Consider the following 17808-nt stretch of genomic DNA (forward strand, 5'->3'; position numbering starts at 1 on the left):
TTTGTAAGTAAATGAATGAGCGGGTACATTTATGTCAAGTAGTTCCACCCATTGCCCAATTCAAACATCCATATAACTCCTCCTATTGCCCCATAGAACCGCTCACTATAACTCCTCCTATCGCCCATATAACAGCTCCCTATAACGCCTCCTGCTACCGCTCCCTATACATGTATCTCCTCTCCATGGCAGTACCTTACCTCCCTTCCACCTGACGCCCAATGCACGGCACTAGCATTGATGGTGAAAACCTGTCCAATGGCAGCTCCTGTATCGTAGCTGCCCACCTTGACCCGTTTTATTCCGCCCTCCCGGCTCAGCTGCCAGTTCAGTATATCATACACCGCAGGTGGGTCCCCGTTCTCGTTAAAGAAGAGCTCCCTCCCACTGCTCAGTCTCATGCGCACCTTCTTCACATAGTGCAAGAGCTGTGGAAAGAGTAGGGAGGTCCCGTTATGTAACATGGGTCCAGAGTTAGTGCAGACAATGGGTCTGGTAAAGGAATGGTATCCAATGGGGGCTATCAAAGGAGACTCAGCAAAAGCAGAGGGACTTTTATCATTTTAATAGTCATTATGCATCAAACTAATCCTTGTGATCTGTCCAGAGGTGCTAGTAATTTACACCCAAATTGGGTATGTTGTTGACATATTACCTCCCCTATACCTCATTCTATTTTTCCATATAACGGGTCCCTCTAACACCTCCTATTGCCCCATTTAACCTCTCCCTATAACTCTTCCAATTACCCAATATAACCGCTCCCTACAACTTCTCCTACTGCCCCATATAACCCCTCCCTTTTATTCCTGGGAACCTTTGAGGAGATTTCTTCAGAGATGAAATTCTAATGTACAGAGTTTACCAAACCTCATACATTTCTTCTTCATGTGTAATCTGGCAGCCCACTTAGAAATACACATATAACTCCTGAGGTGATGAGGAGGGACGTGGAGTGGTGAGAAGATACATGTTTCCTTCTGTCTGTGCTGCCACAGTACTCTCAGAGAAGAAACCTATGAGGTTTGGAAAGCTCTGCACAACGTAATCTCATCTCTAATCTTTGTCAATCATAAGGTGTTTAGAATCATTACTTCTGCATTATGCTGTTCTCTAATTTTGGGTTTGTTAAAGATCTCTACCTGCCATGGTCTGAAACTCCAAATATCTGAGCATCTTCCATGTGAGAATGGCCCTTCTCCTTCATGGCAGTCGATCAAATCTTGCAAAGCTTTGGCTACAACACGAACTGCAGTATAGACATTGTAGGTTGCCCTTAAGTCAGAGACATCATTATAGCTGTTCTGGATGCCTTCTAGGTTTTCTGCTCCTGTACACTGTTTTGTTGAAGTCCCTGATGAGCCTGTTAAGTTTTTCAGGTCTTGGAACTTGCAGCTGAAAACTTCCTCCCAGAATATCTTCACCCACTCTCCTCTTGTAGACATGGAGGGTTGGATACTGTTGAGGAACTGTTGAAACTCTGGGATTTTCCCACTGGGGAGAGCAAAGCCAATTGTTCCAGAAAGAAGTCCTGAGTATTTGTCCACTGATAGGAAGGGGGCGGTGGACCAACTTTCACTGGCTAACAATATCTTCCCTGCCACCTTCTGTCTCATCATCTCATTTAATATAAAGGTCAAATCTAAACCAGGGGAGAAGACAATCACAACCTTGGCTGTTGACTCTTTCATGACCTGAGCAATGTATGGAGCATTACGGTCAGGCTGACTTATAATGATGTTCTCCGTGAAGGCCACACAAGCTCCCGCCTTAAGTATCTCTCTACTGATGACCTGGATGCCCTGCTGCCCATAATCATTGTCAACAGCCACAAGTCCCACCCAAGTCCAGCCAAAGTACAACACAAGCTGGGCCAGTCCCTGGGACTGGAAGGCGTCGCTGGGGACACTCCTGAAGAAGGAAGGGAACTGTGTCCGGTCGCTCAGGAGGGAACTTGTGGAGTAGAAGCTGATCTGTTAAGAGGAAGATGCCAGAATTAGTTCCAGGATTTGGATGGCTACAATTATAAAAGTCTCCAAGATGCCAAACTGGAGCAAAAATAATAACAGTTTCACATTTATCAAAGGGAAAACTTCCAACGAGATTCCTTCACTGTTTTTGGCGCTGGTTTTACAACAGTTTGGCGTCCGGCAGACTTTTGACATTTATCACTGCATTAAATCTCATGGTATATATTGCATTCGGCTAAACAACATGCATTGTGTTAACTGGTGCAATAATGTCTGTTACAGCTACGTACATCATGTGATCTGCTTACATGTGCATGTCTTACTGACACGGGTTTCCTTTTTCCTTGTGCTGATCAAATCTGCCATGTCTGAGGACACCTTAATCTCTACAATTTTATTATGGGAATGAGACCTTTTTATTTTTTTAAAATTATTTTTGTAAAGTAAGACTTGGTAGGGGTGGGATTTCCTCCGCCGGCTCTCTTGTGAGTGATGTCTCTGTGGGTTCAGCAAATACATCTACAGCTAGAGACCATCTCCCCAACTACCCTTATCTGTATTGGATCTTTGATAAGGACATGTCGGGATAAGGGAAAAGATAACACTTGGTTGACAAACACTCCCCCAATTCAGACATCCCTAAGAAATTAAACTACAGTATCTGACTATGTGGAATTACATGTGTAATACACAGGCAGACTAGTATGCGGAATGCTCATCCTCCAATGATTATTTCAGCACCACGGACAGCAAACTCAACCTTACCTGCGGGTAACGGTACAGCCCCAGGATATGAGCCATCATAATGGTGTTTGTAGAGATTGCATGGCCGATGACAGCTGCCAAGGGGACACCTCGATGGCACCTGTAATTGGGCACAGGCGTCCCATGCCCAGTCAGCACCTGTAGGGTTCCTGCTACTGCCCTCTGCATCACAGTACAAGAGTCATAGATATGGAGACCCAAGGTGATGTTGGGTAGAAGCTCAAGGTCCCTGTTGATCTCCTTCACGGCAAACTGCATGGCCTGGACACGCTGGTAATTATCAAGCCGCAACCTGGGCGTGAGAGTGGGGGATGGGAAATCTGATGAGGCAATTTAACCATCAGGTCCCTGTCATTAGGTCACTGTGCCCCTATGTAGGACTGACCCTTTAACCCATAAAACACATCCCTGTCATTAGGTCACTTTGCCGCTACGTGGGAGTGACACTTTAACCCATTAAACACATCCCAGTCATTAGGTTACTTTGCCCCTACGTGGGACTGACCCTTTAACCCATTAAACACATCCCTGTCATTAGGTCACTTTGCCCCAACATGGGAGTGACACTTTACCCCATTAAACACATCCCAGTCATTAGGGTACTTTGCCCCTACATGGTACTGACCCTTTAAAGATGACATCAACAAATGATTACGTCAAATTGGAAAGAAATAAATCTTACGTTTTGCGGGTAATCGGGGCGGGTTCCTCTGTGAAGCTAATTTGGGGGTATATTTTGTCCCCATGAAGGTGTAACACCCCACCAATTAAGATGTCTCCGGCCTCCACAATCCCCCTGAGTTCGGCATGATGGAGGCGGCACCCCAGCGTGAATGGTGTAGTGTAGAATAGAATAACGTGCCACATTGTCCTATAGAACAGGGCAGCATGTTCTAGCATCACAAACTGTAGGGTGATGAATGTGATGTCTCCGGGAGCTGCATGGGATAAACGCTGGCCCTGGGAAAAGGAGACACCCGTCATTCACTTAATTCAAAGCTGTGCTCATTTTGAAGATAATAATCACCCTTTTTCCATGCTCATTCTCTCAGCCTGGAGGGGTTATATGGGGCAGGATGGAGGTTCAGTGACAGAGCTGCAGGAATAACAGAGGGGGATGTTATTTACAGAGTTTGAGCCTCCTGAGAAATGCATGAAGAGACAACCCAGATACAGAGGAATCGTCTGCTGGGGGCAGTTATACCACACAGAGACAAGCTCCAGTCTCAGACGGGGCAACCATGGAAGGCAGTAATATGGCACATAGACATGCTCCAGTTCCAGACGGGGCAACCACTGGGGCAGTAACATAGCGCAGAGACAGGATACAGGCACAGGAAAAAAGTATATGGGTGGATGGCCCCAATCAACCAGTGCTACAGAGCTTTGTATAAACCCACAATAATTGGAGAATGAATATTTCTGACTGCATTTAAACCGGATCACTTGGTGTGATGATGCATGCTTGAGGCTATATGCATAAACCCCCTAGATGGCACAAGGTATGGCAGAGATGTGCGGAGTTGTAAGTGGGGAGACTTTGAACCCCCCCCTTGACCTCTGCAGTCTCCCTGAACTAGATAAACCTATATGCCTGGGGTAGCTCTCTTTAAGCAGCACTTGTACTCACATGTGGTATAGACGCCGGTTCTGTGTGCTCCATGGCTGATGTAGTAAGCAGAAGGAGTGTACCTGTTCCGGTTGAGGAGAGGCAACTCAGCGGGCACCACGAGGCAGGGAAAAAAAAAAGTTGCGGAAGCTGGACTGTGCTGTATAACATTTCCTTTATTAAAGCAAAGTTAAAAAGAGGGGGGAAAAAGCATACCCCTGCACCTCTAACGCGTTTCACCCAGAAATGGGCTTTTTCCCTGCCTCGTGGTGCCCGCTGAATTGCCTCTCCTCAACCGGAACAGGTACACTCCTTCAGGATATAGGCACAGACCGGCCAACCACTCCACTGGGGGGCAGTAACAGGGCACAGAAACAAGCTCCAGGCACAGAAGGGGCAACCACTGGGGGCAGTAACACAGCACAGAGACAGGCTCCAGGCACAGACCGGCTAACCACTCCACGGGGGGCAGTAACATGGCACAGAAACAAGCTCCAGGCACAGACGGGGCAACCACTGGGTGCAGTAACACAGCACAGAGATAGGCTCCAGGCACAGACCGGCCAACCACTCCACTGGGGGCAGTAACAGGGCACAGAAACAAGCTCCAGGCACAGACGGGCAACCACAGGGGGCAGTAACACGTCAAAGGTTAAGGGGATAGATGGGTCGGTTTCTACAATGGCCAGCCCAAGCTTTACTTTAAATGTGGTACACACAGACATTTAAGTGCAGGCTGTGACACAATGAGGTGCGGTCACTGTGAGGTTCTGGGGCACAATCGTTCTCTGCCCTAATGTTCTGACGTGTCATTTCTGTGGGGGGCAGGGTCATTCTTTTAGGGAGTGTCCTGAGACAGCGCATAATAGTGCCCCCCAGGACAGTGAGTCGTCCCCAGTGGAGGAGTCCCCTGTAGTAGAGGACACCCGGGAAGTTGTGCAGCCTATATATATATATATATATATATATATTCAGTATCTTCAGCAGATAAATAAACTTACAAGACTGTATTCAGAACTACAGCTGGGGAGAGAAGGTTTGGAAAAAGAGATAGCAGAAATGAAGAGGAAGATGCTAGAGGTCCAGCATAACAGGTATAAACTCTGCAGGAGGAGAGCAGCGTTGGGACTATCTGGACATCTTTTTCTCCCGACCCCTTTGGGTTATGTAAGGGGGGGAGAGATAGGGAAATTATTCCAGGTCTGTTACATGAGGAGGGCGTAATGATGCAGACAAATCAGGAGAATACAAGAACTAGTCTCAAGTTCCTACAGTGATTTATATACATCAGATGACCCGGCACTGAGTGAGATAGGGCAGTTTCTTAATCAGTTAAGATGACCAACCCTTGATAAGGAAGAGACAGAAGCCTTTTTATAAGACCCATGAGTAACTCCGAGGTGGATGATGCTATAGCACCCTGACAATGAAAGAAATCTCCTGGAGCAGAAGGACTGACGGCAGAGTTTTATAAATGCTACAAGGATGTTTTTCTCCCGCTCCCAGCTCAGCGTTACAGTTCCATGTTACTCTCCCAAGAACTAGGAAACTCCCCGCAGGAATCCTTATTAGTATTATTACAGTATATAAAGAGGCAGTAAACGTGATTTAAAGAATTGGAGACCCATAGCGTTATTAACCGCTGACTACAAGATTTTCGCTAAGATGTTTTTTTGTTAGCTTAAGTTGTGTGTCAGATACACTGATTAGTGAGTGGCAGGGCTGTGCAGTGAGAGGGAGAGCGATATTTAATAACCTATTATTGGTAAGAGATATTTTTGAGTACACAGGATACTGATCTCAAAAGAGCTGTGTACGGGGGGTGGGGGGGGGGCTGGCGGACAGGATGGGGGTGCAGTGACAGAGCTGTGTGTGTAAGCGGGCTGCAGGACAGGATGGAGGTGCAGTGACAGAGCTGTGTGTGTGTAAGGGAGCTGCAGTACAGGATGGAGGTGCAGTGACAGAGCTGTGTGTGTGTAGGTGGGCTGCAGGACAGGATGTAGGTGCAATGACAGCTGTGTGTGTAAGGGGCTGCAGGACAGGATGGAGGTGCAGTGACAGTGCTGTGTGTGTGTAAGGGGGTGCAGGACAGGATGGTGGTGCAGTGACAGAGCTGTGTGCATGATGACAGGATACACTCACCTCTTCTGCGTCGGTCTCATACCGTTTCTATATGAAAGCCCCTTTTTATACAGGGTCAATTTTGCTGTTAGGGAATTTCAGTTCCCCTGGAGGATAAATAAGCAGTAACCCTCACACTGCTGGAATAAACAGCATCACAGTGCAGAACATAATATGCAGAGCACATACATTGTTACCGCTGCGGCGCTGAAATGGTTTAAGGCAATTTCTTTTAATGAGATAATGAGTTCATTTTCTGCGTACGCGTTGGGACTGCTCGTCTGAGAATAACACATTCCCAACGAGGTAACGGACTTTGGAAACTTTCTGCCTTGAGAGGTTATTATGCTCTGAAATTGTTTAATTATCTGAGCTATGTGAATTTCATATGGAAACTAAAATATGGAAGTGTTTATTAGGGGGAGGCTGGCACTGCCGCTGCCCGTGCTGTACCTGTGCTGTGTATACATGGTGTAGTAGTGTGTGTGAGGGGTAGGCTGGCACTGCCCGCGCTTTACCTGTACTGTGTATACATGGTGTAGTAGTGTGTGTGAGGGGGAGGCTGGCACTGCCGCTGCCTGCGCTGTACCTGTGCTGTGTATACATGGTGTAGTAGTGTGTGTGAGGGGGAGGCTGGCACTGCCCGCGCTGTACCTGTGCTGTGTATACATGGTGTAGTAGTGTGTGTGAGGGGGAGGCTGGCACTGCTGCTGCCCACGCTGTACCTGTGCTGTGTATACATGGTGTAGTAGTGTGTGTGAGGGGGAGGCTGGCACTGCCGCTGCCTGCGCTGTACCTGTGCTGTGTATACATGGTGTAGTAGTGTGTGTGAGGGGGAGGCTGGCACTGCCCGCGCTGTACCTGTGCTGTGTATACATGGTGTAGTAGTGTGTGTGAGGGGGAGGCTGGCACTGCTGCTGCCCGCGCTGTACCTGTGCTGTGTATACATGGTGTAGTAGTGTGTGTGAGGGGGAGGCTGGCACTGCCCGCGCTGTACCTGTGTTGTGTATACATGGTGTAGTAGTGTGTGTGAGGGGGAGGCTGCCGCTGCCCGCGCTGTACCTGTGCTGTGTATACATGGTGTAGTAATGTGTGTGAGGGGGAGGCTGGCACTGCCTGCGCTGTACCTGTGCTGTGTATACATGGTGTAGTAATGTGTGTGAGGGGAATCTTTTTTTTATTTTAAATACAAAATACAATTATTTAAAAATACATACAATACTTACAGAATAACATCCAGAAAATCACAAACATTACATTTTATCTTAGAGAGGTTCACTTTTCAAAGATACCTAAACGCCTCTCTCCAACCTCTCAGATTCCCCCTGCTATATACACTTTACTGATAGATAAATAACACAAAGTAATCAGGCAAGTTTCCTGCAAAAAGAAAATCTAATTCTTAAAGTCCTTTAGAATAGAAAAGACTTCAGTCCGGGTCTTTTTCCCCTTAACACTATACACATTAATTTGTTGCCACCTTCAGCGGAGAGGGGCACTTTGGCATATTTAGTGAATCACCACCACCCTTTTTTTTCTTTTTTGCACCATTTTTCTTTTTGACCATTTTCTTTCTCCCGGGGGGTCTTTCTGATGGCAGATTTCTCTTATTTGATGATCCGGCCATCTCAATGTCCTGAATAGATCCAGACCGATGCGAGGTCTGACTGTCCGACATATCGGGGTCTGCGTCATCCATCTTTTCACCCCAACTCTTTTCCTCCAATACCTCATATGTATTGTGCAGCGAGATCTCTTCTTGGACAGTTTCTTTATCTCCAGTTTTTGTAGTTTTCTTTCCAGCTGAGCTGGTTTGGGCAGTCTTGTTTTTATTTTTTATTGTTTCCCATTCATTATCGCCATCTTCATGAGTTGTGCTGCAATCTTTGCTGGGTTCGCCTCCATCTTAGCGGGGTTCGCCGGCATCTTTGTGGGGTTTGTCGCCATCTTTGTGGGTTACATCACCTTCCTGAGTTGAATTCTCTGTGTTTGGTACAAAACTCAGATCACTCCTGTGTTCTCCGTCTGACCCCCTTTGGGCTGGAAGTGTATATGTCAGACCCAGAGACTTTAAAACCTCTTCTGCAGGTGCAAATTGAAGACTTTCTGATGACTCTGTGGTATTCTCTTTATCACTAGGAGATGCGGTAATCTGTACACTACACATTTCATTCTGCCCATAATGGTTGTGTTCGGCTTCTTGGCAATATTTAAAGGAATGACCACATTTATAGCACAGGTTGCAGACAATGTCCTTGTCACACTCAGAGCTGTGATGACCAATAGAACCACATAAAGTGCACCTGATTTTGTCACACGCTGAGCTTAAGTGCCTGGGGGAATCACATTTAAAACACTTTTTAGGCTGTCCCCAATAAAAACATCGCCCGCGATCCCTTCCAATATATATGGCGTTTGGGAGGTGACATGCCACATTGTGAGTGTATCTGAGCTTAAATTTAAACTTGTAGCCCCCATTCCAGAAACCTTCAGCATCCATACTTTTCACTGGACCGGACTGAATATCGCAGCCAAAAACATATATCTTCAACCGCTACAGTCTCAATATCAAAGATAATAATCACTTCCACGGTCACAGGGTGAGATACCTGGATAACTTTATAGAATTCCCATTCGGGATTATCCTTCACTTCTCTGTAACGAAACCAGAATTTTTCTAGCCCTTCTGGTGTCTTAAAGCTGACTTCGTAGTTCCTGCTATTAGGAGCATGTAACAAAGCATACACCTCACTGGGTTGGAAGCCAAGAGAAACTTTGATCAAGTCTTTTCCTACAACAAGTCTGTCCGGTATACGAACCATATCCCCCCAATAATGCAGTCTGACAACGTTCCTGCGCTTTCTGGCATCATCAAATGAAATATAAGATGTACCTGGGCGTCTTGTACTCCATGCTGACTGCTGTGGGGGAGCTGGCTCGGCCGCTCCTGTTGGTTTTGCTGCCGTTCCTGCTTCAGCTAAGGACTTTGCTTTTGCTGCTCCTGTTTCTGCTAAGGGCTTTGATGCTGCTGCAGGCTGTATGGATTTCTCTCCCACTTTAGGAATCTCCATTTCTTGCGCCTCAAAAGCCTCTACTGCTTCAGCGTTCTCCACTGCTTCAGCCATTTCTATTTCAGACACTTCTTCCTGTGCCTGGGCTGTTTGCTGCTCTGTCTCAGGTGTATTGCCAGCATCATTCAGGCTCTCAGCCTGGGCTGTTTGCTGCGTGTCTGCCTTGGGTGTGGCTGCTAATTCCTGCACCTGTCTGCAACCTTCAGCTGCTTGTAGTGTCTCTGTATCAGGTACAGTTGTATGCAGTTTCTCTGTCTCCGGTGCAGCTGCATGCAGGGTCACTGCGTCAGGTACAGTTTTTTGCGGGGTCACTGCGTCAGGTTCAGTTGTTTGCGGGTGAAAAACAAATATATCAAAAAGTGGCACTCCTGAAGAAACCGCAATACGGAGAAACGCGTAGAGTGAGACTGACGAGAGAAAACTCCCACAGGATCGGAGTCCCCCAGAGCAGATGACGTCACTTCCGGTTTCCGGTTTGGGTGAGACGCACCGGTGACACGCACGCCCGCTGAGGCGGAGGGGGGACTGAGAGAGCAGCTATTACACATTGCTGAGATCCGACCTGTGTGATCTAAACGCTTATACCCTTTTTATACCATGTGAGTGCATTGCACATACACTTACTTTTAAAGAGATTTTTATACAGTCTGCACTATGTCCGTGTTTATGTTATTCATTTAAGGTCTCCAGCACTTACCATTCCACTTACCTGTCTGACGGTCCGACGGGCTGTCATTCAAAAGATACCTTTATGGGAACATTGCTCACTCTATATTTGTGAGTATTTAGCACACTGCACCTTGAATATTTATTTTCATATCAATCACAATACTGCACCATCAGGGAATTTTCTTCTGTTTTACATGGTTTTGTGCTTCCCGATGATCTTTACCCCTTCACAGTTGTTTGCGGGGTCACTGCGTCAGGTACAGTTGTTTGCGGGGTCACTGTGTCAGGTACAGTTGTTTGCGGGGTCACTGAGTCAGGTACAGTTGCTTGCGGGGTCTCTGTCTCAGGTGCAGCTGCTTGCGGGGTCTCTGTCTCAGGTGTAGCTGTAGGTGCCTGTGCATTAGTGTGTATGTCCTTGCTAATTTGTGGGATAACAATTTCTGTGACCCCAAGTCTCCTTTTCTCATGTTCTGCCTGCCTTTTACTCCTGGCTTCATTAGACCTTTGGCTGGTTTTAGCCGCAGTTCTCTTACCCGTCTGGTTCTGAGCCGGACTTTCAGTATTCTCCATTTCAGCTTCTTTCTGCCCAACATTTTCATTCATCTCTTTTTCCATATTTTCTGACTCTTTCTTTTGCAAACATTTCTGCACTTTAGCTTCCAGTGAAACTTTCTTATCCGCATTCAGATTAGCTTGAGAACTGGTTCCCACTCCTCTCCCTCCTCCAGGGTCTGCCGCCATCTTGGCTCACAGCTCCTCCCCTTCCTGTGTGTGAGGGGGAGGCTGGCACTGCTCGTGCTGTATCTGTGCTGTATATACATGGTGTAATAGTGTTTGTGAGGGGGAGGCTGGCACTGCCGCTGCCCATGCTGTACCTTTCTTCCTTCCCCCCGCAAGTCACCCCCGGGCCTGTGAGTACCTGTGTGTGCTGTACAGGGAGAGGCGACTCTCTCTGTGCAGGGAGATCGCTGTGAGAGCTGTGCAGAGATGCAGCTCTCTCTGTGCAGGGAGATCGCCTGTGAGAGCTGTGCAGGGAGATCTCCAGTGAGAGCTGTGCAGGGAGAGGTGGCTCTCTCTGTGCAGGGAGATCGCTGTGAGTGCTGTGCAGGGAGAGGCAGCTCTCTCTGTGCTGCTCTCTTTATGCAGCTCTTACAGAACTGAGAAAAAGGCTGAGATACCATCGCTGTTGTCCCGAGCAGTATTGGCATTTTCCTAGCTCCCGGTTCGAGACTTGTGGAAATGCTTTCAGATCCTTTCTGAATACCGCGATAACACAAATGACAAGCCGTTCGGTGGGAACATGCCAAACCATTCGACATGGCAGCAAAGTTATGGAAGCTACTAGAACAGGCCTCTTAGTATTCAGTTCTCAACATTGCAGTAATAGGCAGGTAGCCCCTGAGGTGTGTACCCACAGCCAGGTGCTGAAAGTCTCCGGGAACTTCCTGCCAGAATGTTCGTGAAAAAGAATCTACCAAGGTGAAAAAGGCAGCGCCCTGCAAAACCGGGCTTAGAACAGGGTGTGATAAAAAAGAGATTTATTTAACTTGTGGCATATGGAAAAGGAGACGGGACATGTGCTGTACAGCATGAAACGCGTCAGAGCACGCCTGCCACGTATCATTTTCCATAAGCCACGAGTTCAATAAATCCTTTTTTATCATACCCTGCACTTATCCGGTTTTGCAGGGCACTGACTTTTTAACCTTGGGGGATTCTTTTACGACTTCATTAAACCGATACATCATTTGCATAAGTCCACTGACGTGTCACCGTGTTCCTTGTTTCTGCACTGTTACAGTAATTAATTTACTCGCACATACTCTTGATCATTAATAATTGAAACCTACACATTCATTCTATCACTTCTTCTCCGCCATTTATTTATTCCGTTACAAACAGAGTTTTTCACCCAGCAACAATTACGTAAAAGCAACAGAGGTAAAGCTTTTTAATTAATATACAAAGAGGTGAATGTAGAAATGGTTTATTGGGTCCGAGTAGACATCCCGTTTTTTACATTTATTTGATCTTGTGAGTCTGACCTCTGTCTTTCCCCATGAGATGTTCTCTCGAGTTCATGTCGGGTCGGAACAATATGATGAAACATTTGGGTACAAACATGCAGACCACCAGAGCCCAGCTGGAGGACAGGATGGCGAAGACCTCCATGGCCACGGTGTACTTGCCACGGGCACTGAGGGAGGCCGGGATATAGGACACCCAAACACTGAGGAAGACCAGCATGCTGAAGGTGATGAACTTGGCCTCGTTGAAGCTGTCGGGGAGCTGTCTGGACAGGAAGGCAACGATGAAGCTAACAGTAGACAGAAGGCCAAGATATCCCAACATGCACCAGAAGGCGATGGGGGAGCCCTCATTACACTCAATGATAATGACCCCAGGTTTGGTTTGGATGTTGTGTTCTGGGAACGGAGGTGAGAATGAGAGCCACACGATGCAGAGAAAAGATTGAATAAGGATGCATAAAAAGACAACAAGATAAGAGACCCGATTGCTGGTCCACTTTCTTAGGTTGCTACCAGGCTTAGTGGCCTGGAAGGCAATGACCACCATGATGGTTTTGGCCAAGATACAGGATACACAAAGGGCAAAGACCATACCGAAAGCTACCTGGCGCAAAAGACACGTCTCAGGTTGGGGATAACCAATGAAAACCAAAGAGCAGAGGAAGCCGAGGGACAGGGACCACAGGAGAAGACAACTGAGGGTGTAGTTATTGGCTCTGACAATGGGAGTGTTCTTGAAGTGGATAAAAAGTCCAACCATGACAACTGGGACTAAAGTCGAAGAGACACTTGTAGCAGCCAAGGTGGCACCTAATGGCTCTTCATAGGAGATGAATTCTCTGGACTTTGGGAGGCATGTGTCCCGTTGGAGATTGGGCCACATATCCCACGGACATTTAAAGCAATCAACAGAGTCTGAAAGAGACACAAAAATAATAAATGTAATAATCTATCATGTTATGTTCAGAATTGATGTTGGTTTTCCAGTTCTTCTAAGATCTTCTCACCTGTCTGGTTGGAGATCTCTCCTTGGGGACAGAGGACACATTGGAAGCAGCAGACAGGCTTCCCTCTCAGTGCTGCCTTCCTGAAACCAGGGGGACAACTGTTACTGCAGAGAGAGAGAGGGACCTGGAGGAGAATTTGGAAGGATGAAGTGTACAAAAGGAAGATATGACTCAGATTCAGTACTATAAAAAGGACAAACTCGGTCCTGACTGACTGAGACAGACTGGATGATTGGGACATGACACGTTGTCACCAGCAATGAAAGTTGAAGGTTGAAACATTTAATCGAACCACAGTGGGACAGAGAAGGCATTTTGTAAGTAAATGAATGAGCGGGTACATTTATGTCAAGTAGTTCCACCCATTGCCCAATTCAAACATCCATATAACTCCTCCTATTGCCCCATAAAACCGCTCACTATAACTCCTCCTATCGCCCATATAACAGCTCCCTATAACGCCTCCTGCTACCGCTCCCTATACATGTATCTCCTCTCCATGGCAGTACCTTACCTCCCTTCCACCTGACGCCCAATGCACGGCACTAGCATTGATGGTGAAAACCTGTCCAATGGCAGCTCCTGTATCGTAGCTGCCCACCTTGATCCGTTTTATTCCGCCCTCCCGGCTCAGCTGCCAGTTCACTATATCATACACCGCAGGTGGGTCCCCGTTCTCGTTAAAGAAGAGCTCCCTCCCACTGCTCAGTCTCATGCGCACCTTCTTCACATAGTGCAAGAGCTGCGGAAAGAGTAGGGAGGTCCCGTTATGTAACATGGGTCCAGAGTTAGTGCAGACAATGGGTCTGGTAAAGGAATGGTATCCAATGGGGGCTATCAAAGGAGACTCAGCGAAAGCAGAGGGACTTTTATCATTTTAATAGTCATTATGCATCAAACTAATCCTTGTGATCTGTCCAGAGGTGCTAGTAATTTACACCCAAATTGGGTATGTTGTTGACATATTACCTCCCCTATACCTCATTTTATTTTTCCATATAACGGGTCCCTCTAACACCTCCTATTGCCCCATTTAACCTCTCCCTATAACTCTTCCAATTACCCAATATAACCGCTCCCTACAACTCCTCCTACTGCCCCATATAACCCCTCCCTTTTATTCCTGGGAACCTTTGAGGAGATTTCTTCAGAGATGAAATTCTAATGTACAGAGTTTACCAAACCTCATACATTTCTTCTTCATGTGTAATCTGGCAGCCCACTTAGAAATACACATATTACTCCTGAGGTGATGAGGAGGGACGTGGAGTGGGGAGAAGATACATGTTTCCTTCTGTCTGTGCTGCCACAGTACTCTCAGAGAAGAAACCTATGAGGTTTGGAAAGCTCTGCACAACGTAATCTCATCTCTAATCTTGGTCAATCATAAGGTGTCTAGAATCATTACTTCTGCATTATGCTGTTCTCTAATTTTGGGTTTGTTAAAGATCTCTACCTGCCATGGTCTGAAACTCCAAATATCTGAGCATCTTCCATGTGAGAATGGCCCTTCTCCTTCATGGCAGTCGATCAAATCTTGCAAAGCTTTGGCTACAACACGAACTGCAGTATAGACATTGTAGGTTGCCCTTAAGTCAGAGACATCATTATAGCTGTTCTGGATGCCTTCTAGGTTTTCAACTCCTGTACACTGTTTTGTTGAATTCCCTGATGAGCCTGTTAAGTTTTTCAGGTCTTGGAACTTGCAGCTGAAAACTTCCTCCCAGAATATCTTCACCCACTCTCCTCTTGTAGACATGGAGGGTTGGATACTGTTGAGGAACTGTTGAAACTCTGGGATTTTCCCACTGGGGAGAGCAAAGCCAATTGTTCCAGAAAGAAGTCCTGAGTATTTGTCCACTGATAGGAAGGGGGCGGTGGACCAACTTTCACTGGCTAACAATATCTTCCCTGCCACCTTCTGTCTCATCATCTCATTTAATATAAAGGTCAAATCTAAACCAGGGGAGAAGACAACCACAACCTTGGCTGTTGACTCTTTCATGACCTGAGCAATGTATGGAGCGTTACGGTCAGGCTGACTTATAATGATGTTCTCAGTGAAGGCCACACAAGCTCCAGCCTTAAGTATCTCTCTACTGATGACCTGGATGCCCTGCTGCCCATAATCATTGTCAACAGCCACAAGTCCCACCCAAGTCCAGCCAAAGTACAACACAAGCTGGGCCAGTCCCTGGGACTGGAAGGCGTCGCTGGGGACACTCCTGAAGAAGGAAGGGAACTGTGTCCGGTCGCTCAGGAGGGAACTTGTGGAGTAGAAGCTGATCTGTTAAGAGGAAGATGCCAGAATTAGTTCCAGGATTTGGATGGCTACAATAATAAAAGTCTCCAAGATGCCAAACTGGAGCAAAAATAATAACAGTTTCACATTTATCAAAGGGAAAACTTCCAACGAGATTCCTTCACTGTTTTTGGCGCTGGTTTTACAACAGTTTGGCGTCCGGCAGACTTTTGACATTTATCGCTGCATTAAATCTCATGGTAAATATTGCATTCGGCTAAACAACATGCATTGTGTTAACTGGTGAAATAATGTCTGTTACAGCTACGTACATCATGTGATCTGCTTACATGTGCATGTCTAACTGACACGGGTTTCCTTTTTCCTTGTGCTGATCAAATCTGCCATATCTGAGGACACCTTAATCTCTACAATTGTATTATGGGAGTGAGACCTTTTTATTTTTTTTAAATTATTTTTGTAAAGTAAGACTTGGGAGGTGTGGTATTTCCTCCGCCTGCTCTCTTGTGAGTGATGTCTCTGTGGGTTCAGCAAATACATCTACAGCTAGAGACCATCTCCCTAACTCCCCTTATCTGTATTGGCTCTTTGATAAGGACATGTTGGGATAAGGGAAAAGATAACACTTGGTTGACAAACACTCCCCCAATTCAGACATCCCTAAGAAATTAAACTACAGTATCTGACTATGTGGAATTACACGTGTAATACACAGGCAGACTACAGCATGTGTAATACACTGGCAGACTACAGTATGTGGAATTACATGTTTAATACACAGGCAGACTTGTATGTGGAATGCTCATCCTCCAATGATTATTTCAGCACCACGGACAGCAAACTCAACCTTACCTGTGGGTAACGGTACAGCCCCAGGATATGAGCCATCATAATGGTGTTTGTAGAGAAAGCATGGCCGATGACAGCTGCCAAGGGGACACCTCGATGGCACCTGTAATTGGGCACAGGCGGCCCATGCCCAGTCAGCACCTGTAGGGTTCCTGCTACTGCCCTCTGCATCACAGTACAAGAGTCATAGATATGGAGACCCAAGGTGATGTTGGGTAGAAGCTCAAGGTCCCTGTTGATCTCCTTCACGGCAAACCGCATGGCCTGGACACGCTGGTAATTATCAAGCCGCAACCTGGGCGTGAGAGTGGGGGATGGGAAATCTGATGAGGCAATTTAACCATCAGGTCCCTGTCATTAGGTCACTGTGCCCCTATGTAGGACAGACCCTTTAACCCATAAAACACATCCCTGTCATTAGGTCACTTTGCCGCTACGTGGGAGTGACACTTTAACCCATTAAACACATCCCAGTCATTAGTTTACTTTGCCCCTTCATGGGACTGACCCTTTAACCCATTAAACACATCCCTGTCATTAGGTCACTTTGCCCCAACATTGGAGTGACACTTTACCCCATTAAACACATCCCAGTCATTAGGGTACTTTGCCCCTACGTGGTACTGACCCTTTAAAGATGACATCAAGAAATGGTTAAGTCAAATTGGAAAGAAATACATCTTACGTTTTGCAGGTGATCGGGGCGGGTTCCTCTGTGAAGCTAATTTTGGGGTATATTTTGTCCCCATGAATGTGTAACACCCCACCAATTAAGATGTCTCCTGCCTCCACAATCCCCCCGAGTTCGGCGTTATGGAGGATGCACCCCAGCGTGAATGGTGCACTGTAGAATAGAATAACGTGTCCCATTGTCCTATAGAACATGGCAGCATTTTCTAGCATCACAAACTGTAGGGTGATGAATGTGATGTCTCCGGGAGCTGCACGAGATAAACGCTGGCCCTGGGAAAAGGAGACACCCGTCAAACTTAATTCAAAGCTGTGCTCATTTTGAAGATAATAATCATCCTTTTGCCATGCTCATTCTCTCAGCCTGGAGGGGTTACATGGGGCAGGATGGAGGTTCAGTGACAGAGTTACAAGAATAGCATAGGGGGGTGTTAGTTACAGAGTTTGAGCCTCCTGAGAAATGCATGAAGAGACAACTCTGATACAGAGGAATCGTCTGCTGGGGGCATTTATTCAGCACAGAGACAAGCTCCAGTCTCAGACGGGGCAACCACTGGGGGGCAGTAATATAGCACATAGAAAAGCTCCAGTCCCAGACGGGGCAACCACTGGGGGCAGTAACATAGCGCAGAGACAGGCTCCAGGTACAGACCGGCCAACCACTCCACTGGGGCAGTAACATGGCACAGAAACAAGCTCCAGGCACAGACGGGGCAACCACTGGGGGCAGTAACAGAGCACAGAGACAGGCTCCAGGCACAGAC

General features: G+C 46.8%; 1 protein-coding gene across 1 annotated transcript; it reads right to left on the minus strand.

The window, feature by feature from the left end:
* Positions 1-12227: 12227 nt before the first annotated feature.
* LOC142471059 (vomeronasal type-2 receptor 26-like) lies at positions 12228-13556 on the minus strand. The gene is made up of 3 exons (XM_075577858.1): positions 13497-13556; positions 13243-13366; positions 12228-13150 (listed from the first exon to the last, which is right to left on the minus strand). The coding sequence occupies exons 1-3, from the start codon at positions 13554-13556 to the stop codon at positions 12228-12230; spliced, it is 1107 nt and encodes a 368-aa protein (XP_075433973.1).
* Positions 13557-17808: the final 4252 nt, after the last annotated feature.

The sequence above is a fragment of the Ascaphus truei genome, chromosome 20 (genome assembly GCF_040206685.1).
Source record: "Ascaphus truei isolate aAscTru1 chromosome 20, aAscTru1.hap1, whole genome shotgun sequence".
Classification (NCBI taxonomy): Eukaryota; Metazoa; Chordata; class Amphibia; order Anura; family Ascaphidae; genus Ascaphus; species Ascaphus truei.

Coding starts and splice junctions, on each gene's coding strand:
- LOC142471059 (XM_075577858.1), bottom strand. CDS start 13,556: ATGCCTTCTCTGTCCCACTGTGGTTCGATTAAATGTTTCAACCTTCAA. Junction 13,367..13,496: donor ACCTTCAACTTTCATTGCTG/GTGACAACGTGT, acceptor ATTCTCCTCCAG/GTCCCTCTCTCTCTCTGCAG. Junction 13,151..13,242: donor AGAGATCTCCAACCAGACAG/GTGAGAAGATCT, acceptor TGTCTCTTTCAG/ACTCTGTTGATTGCTTTAAA.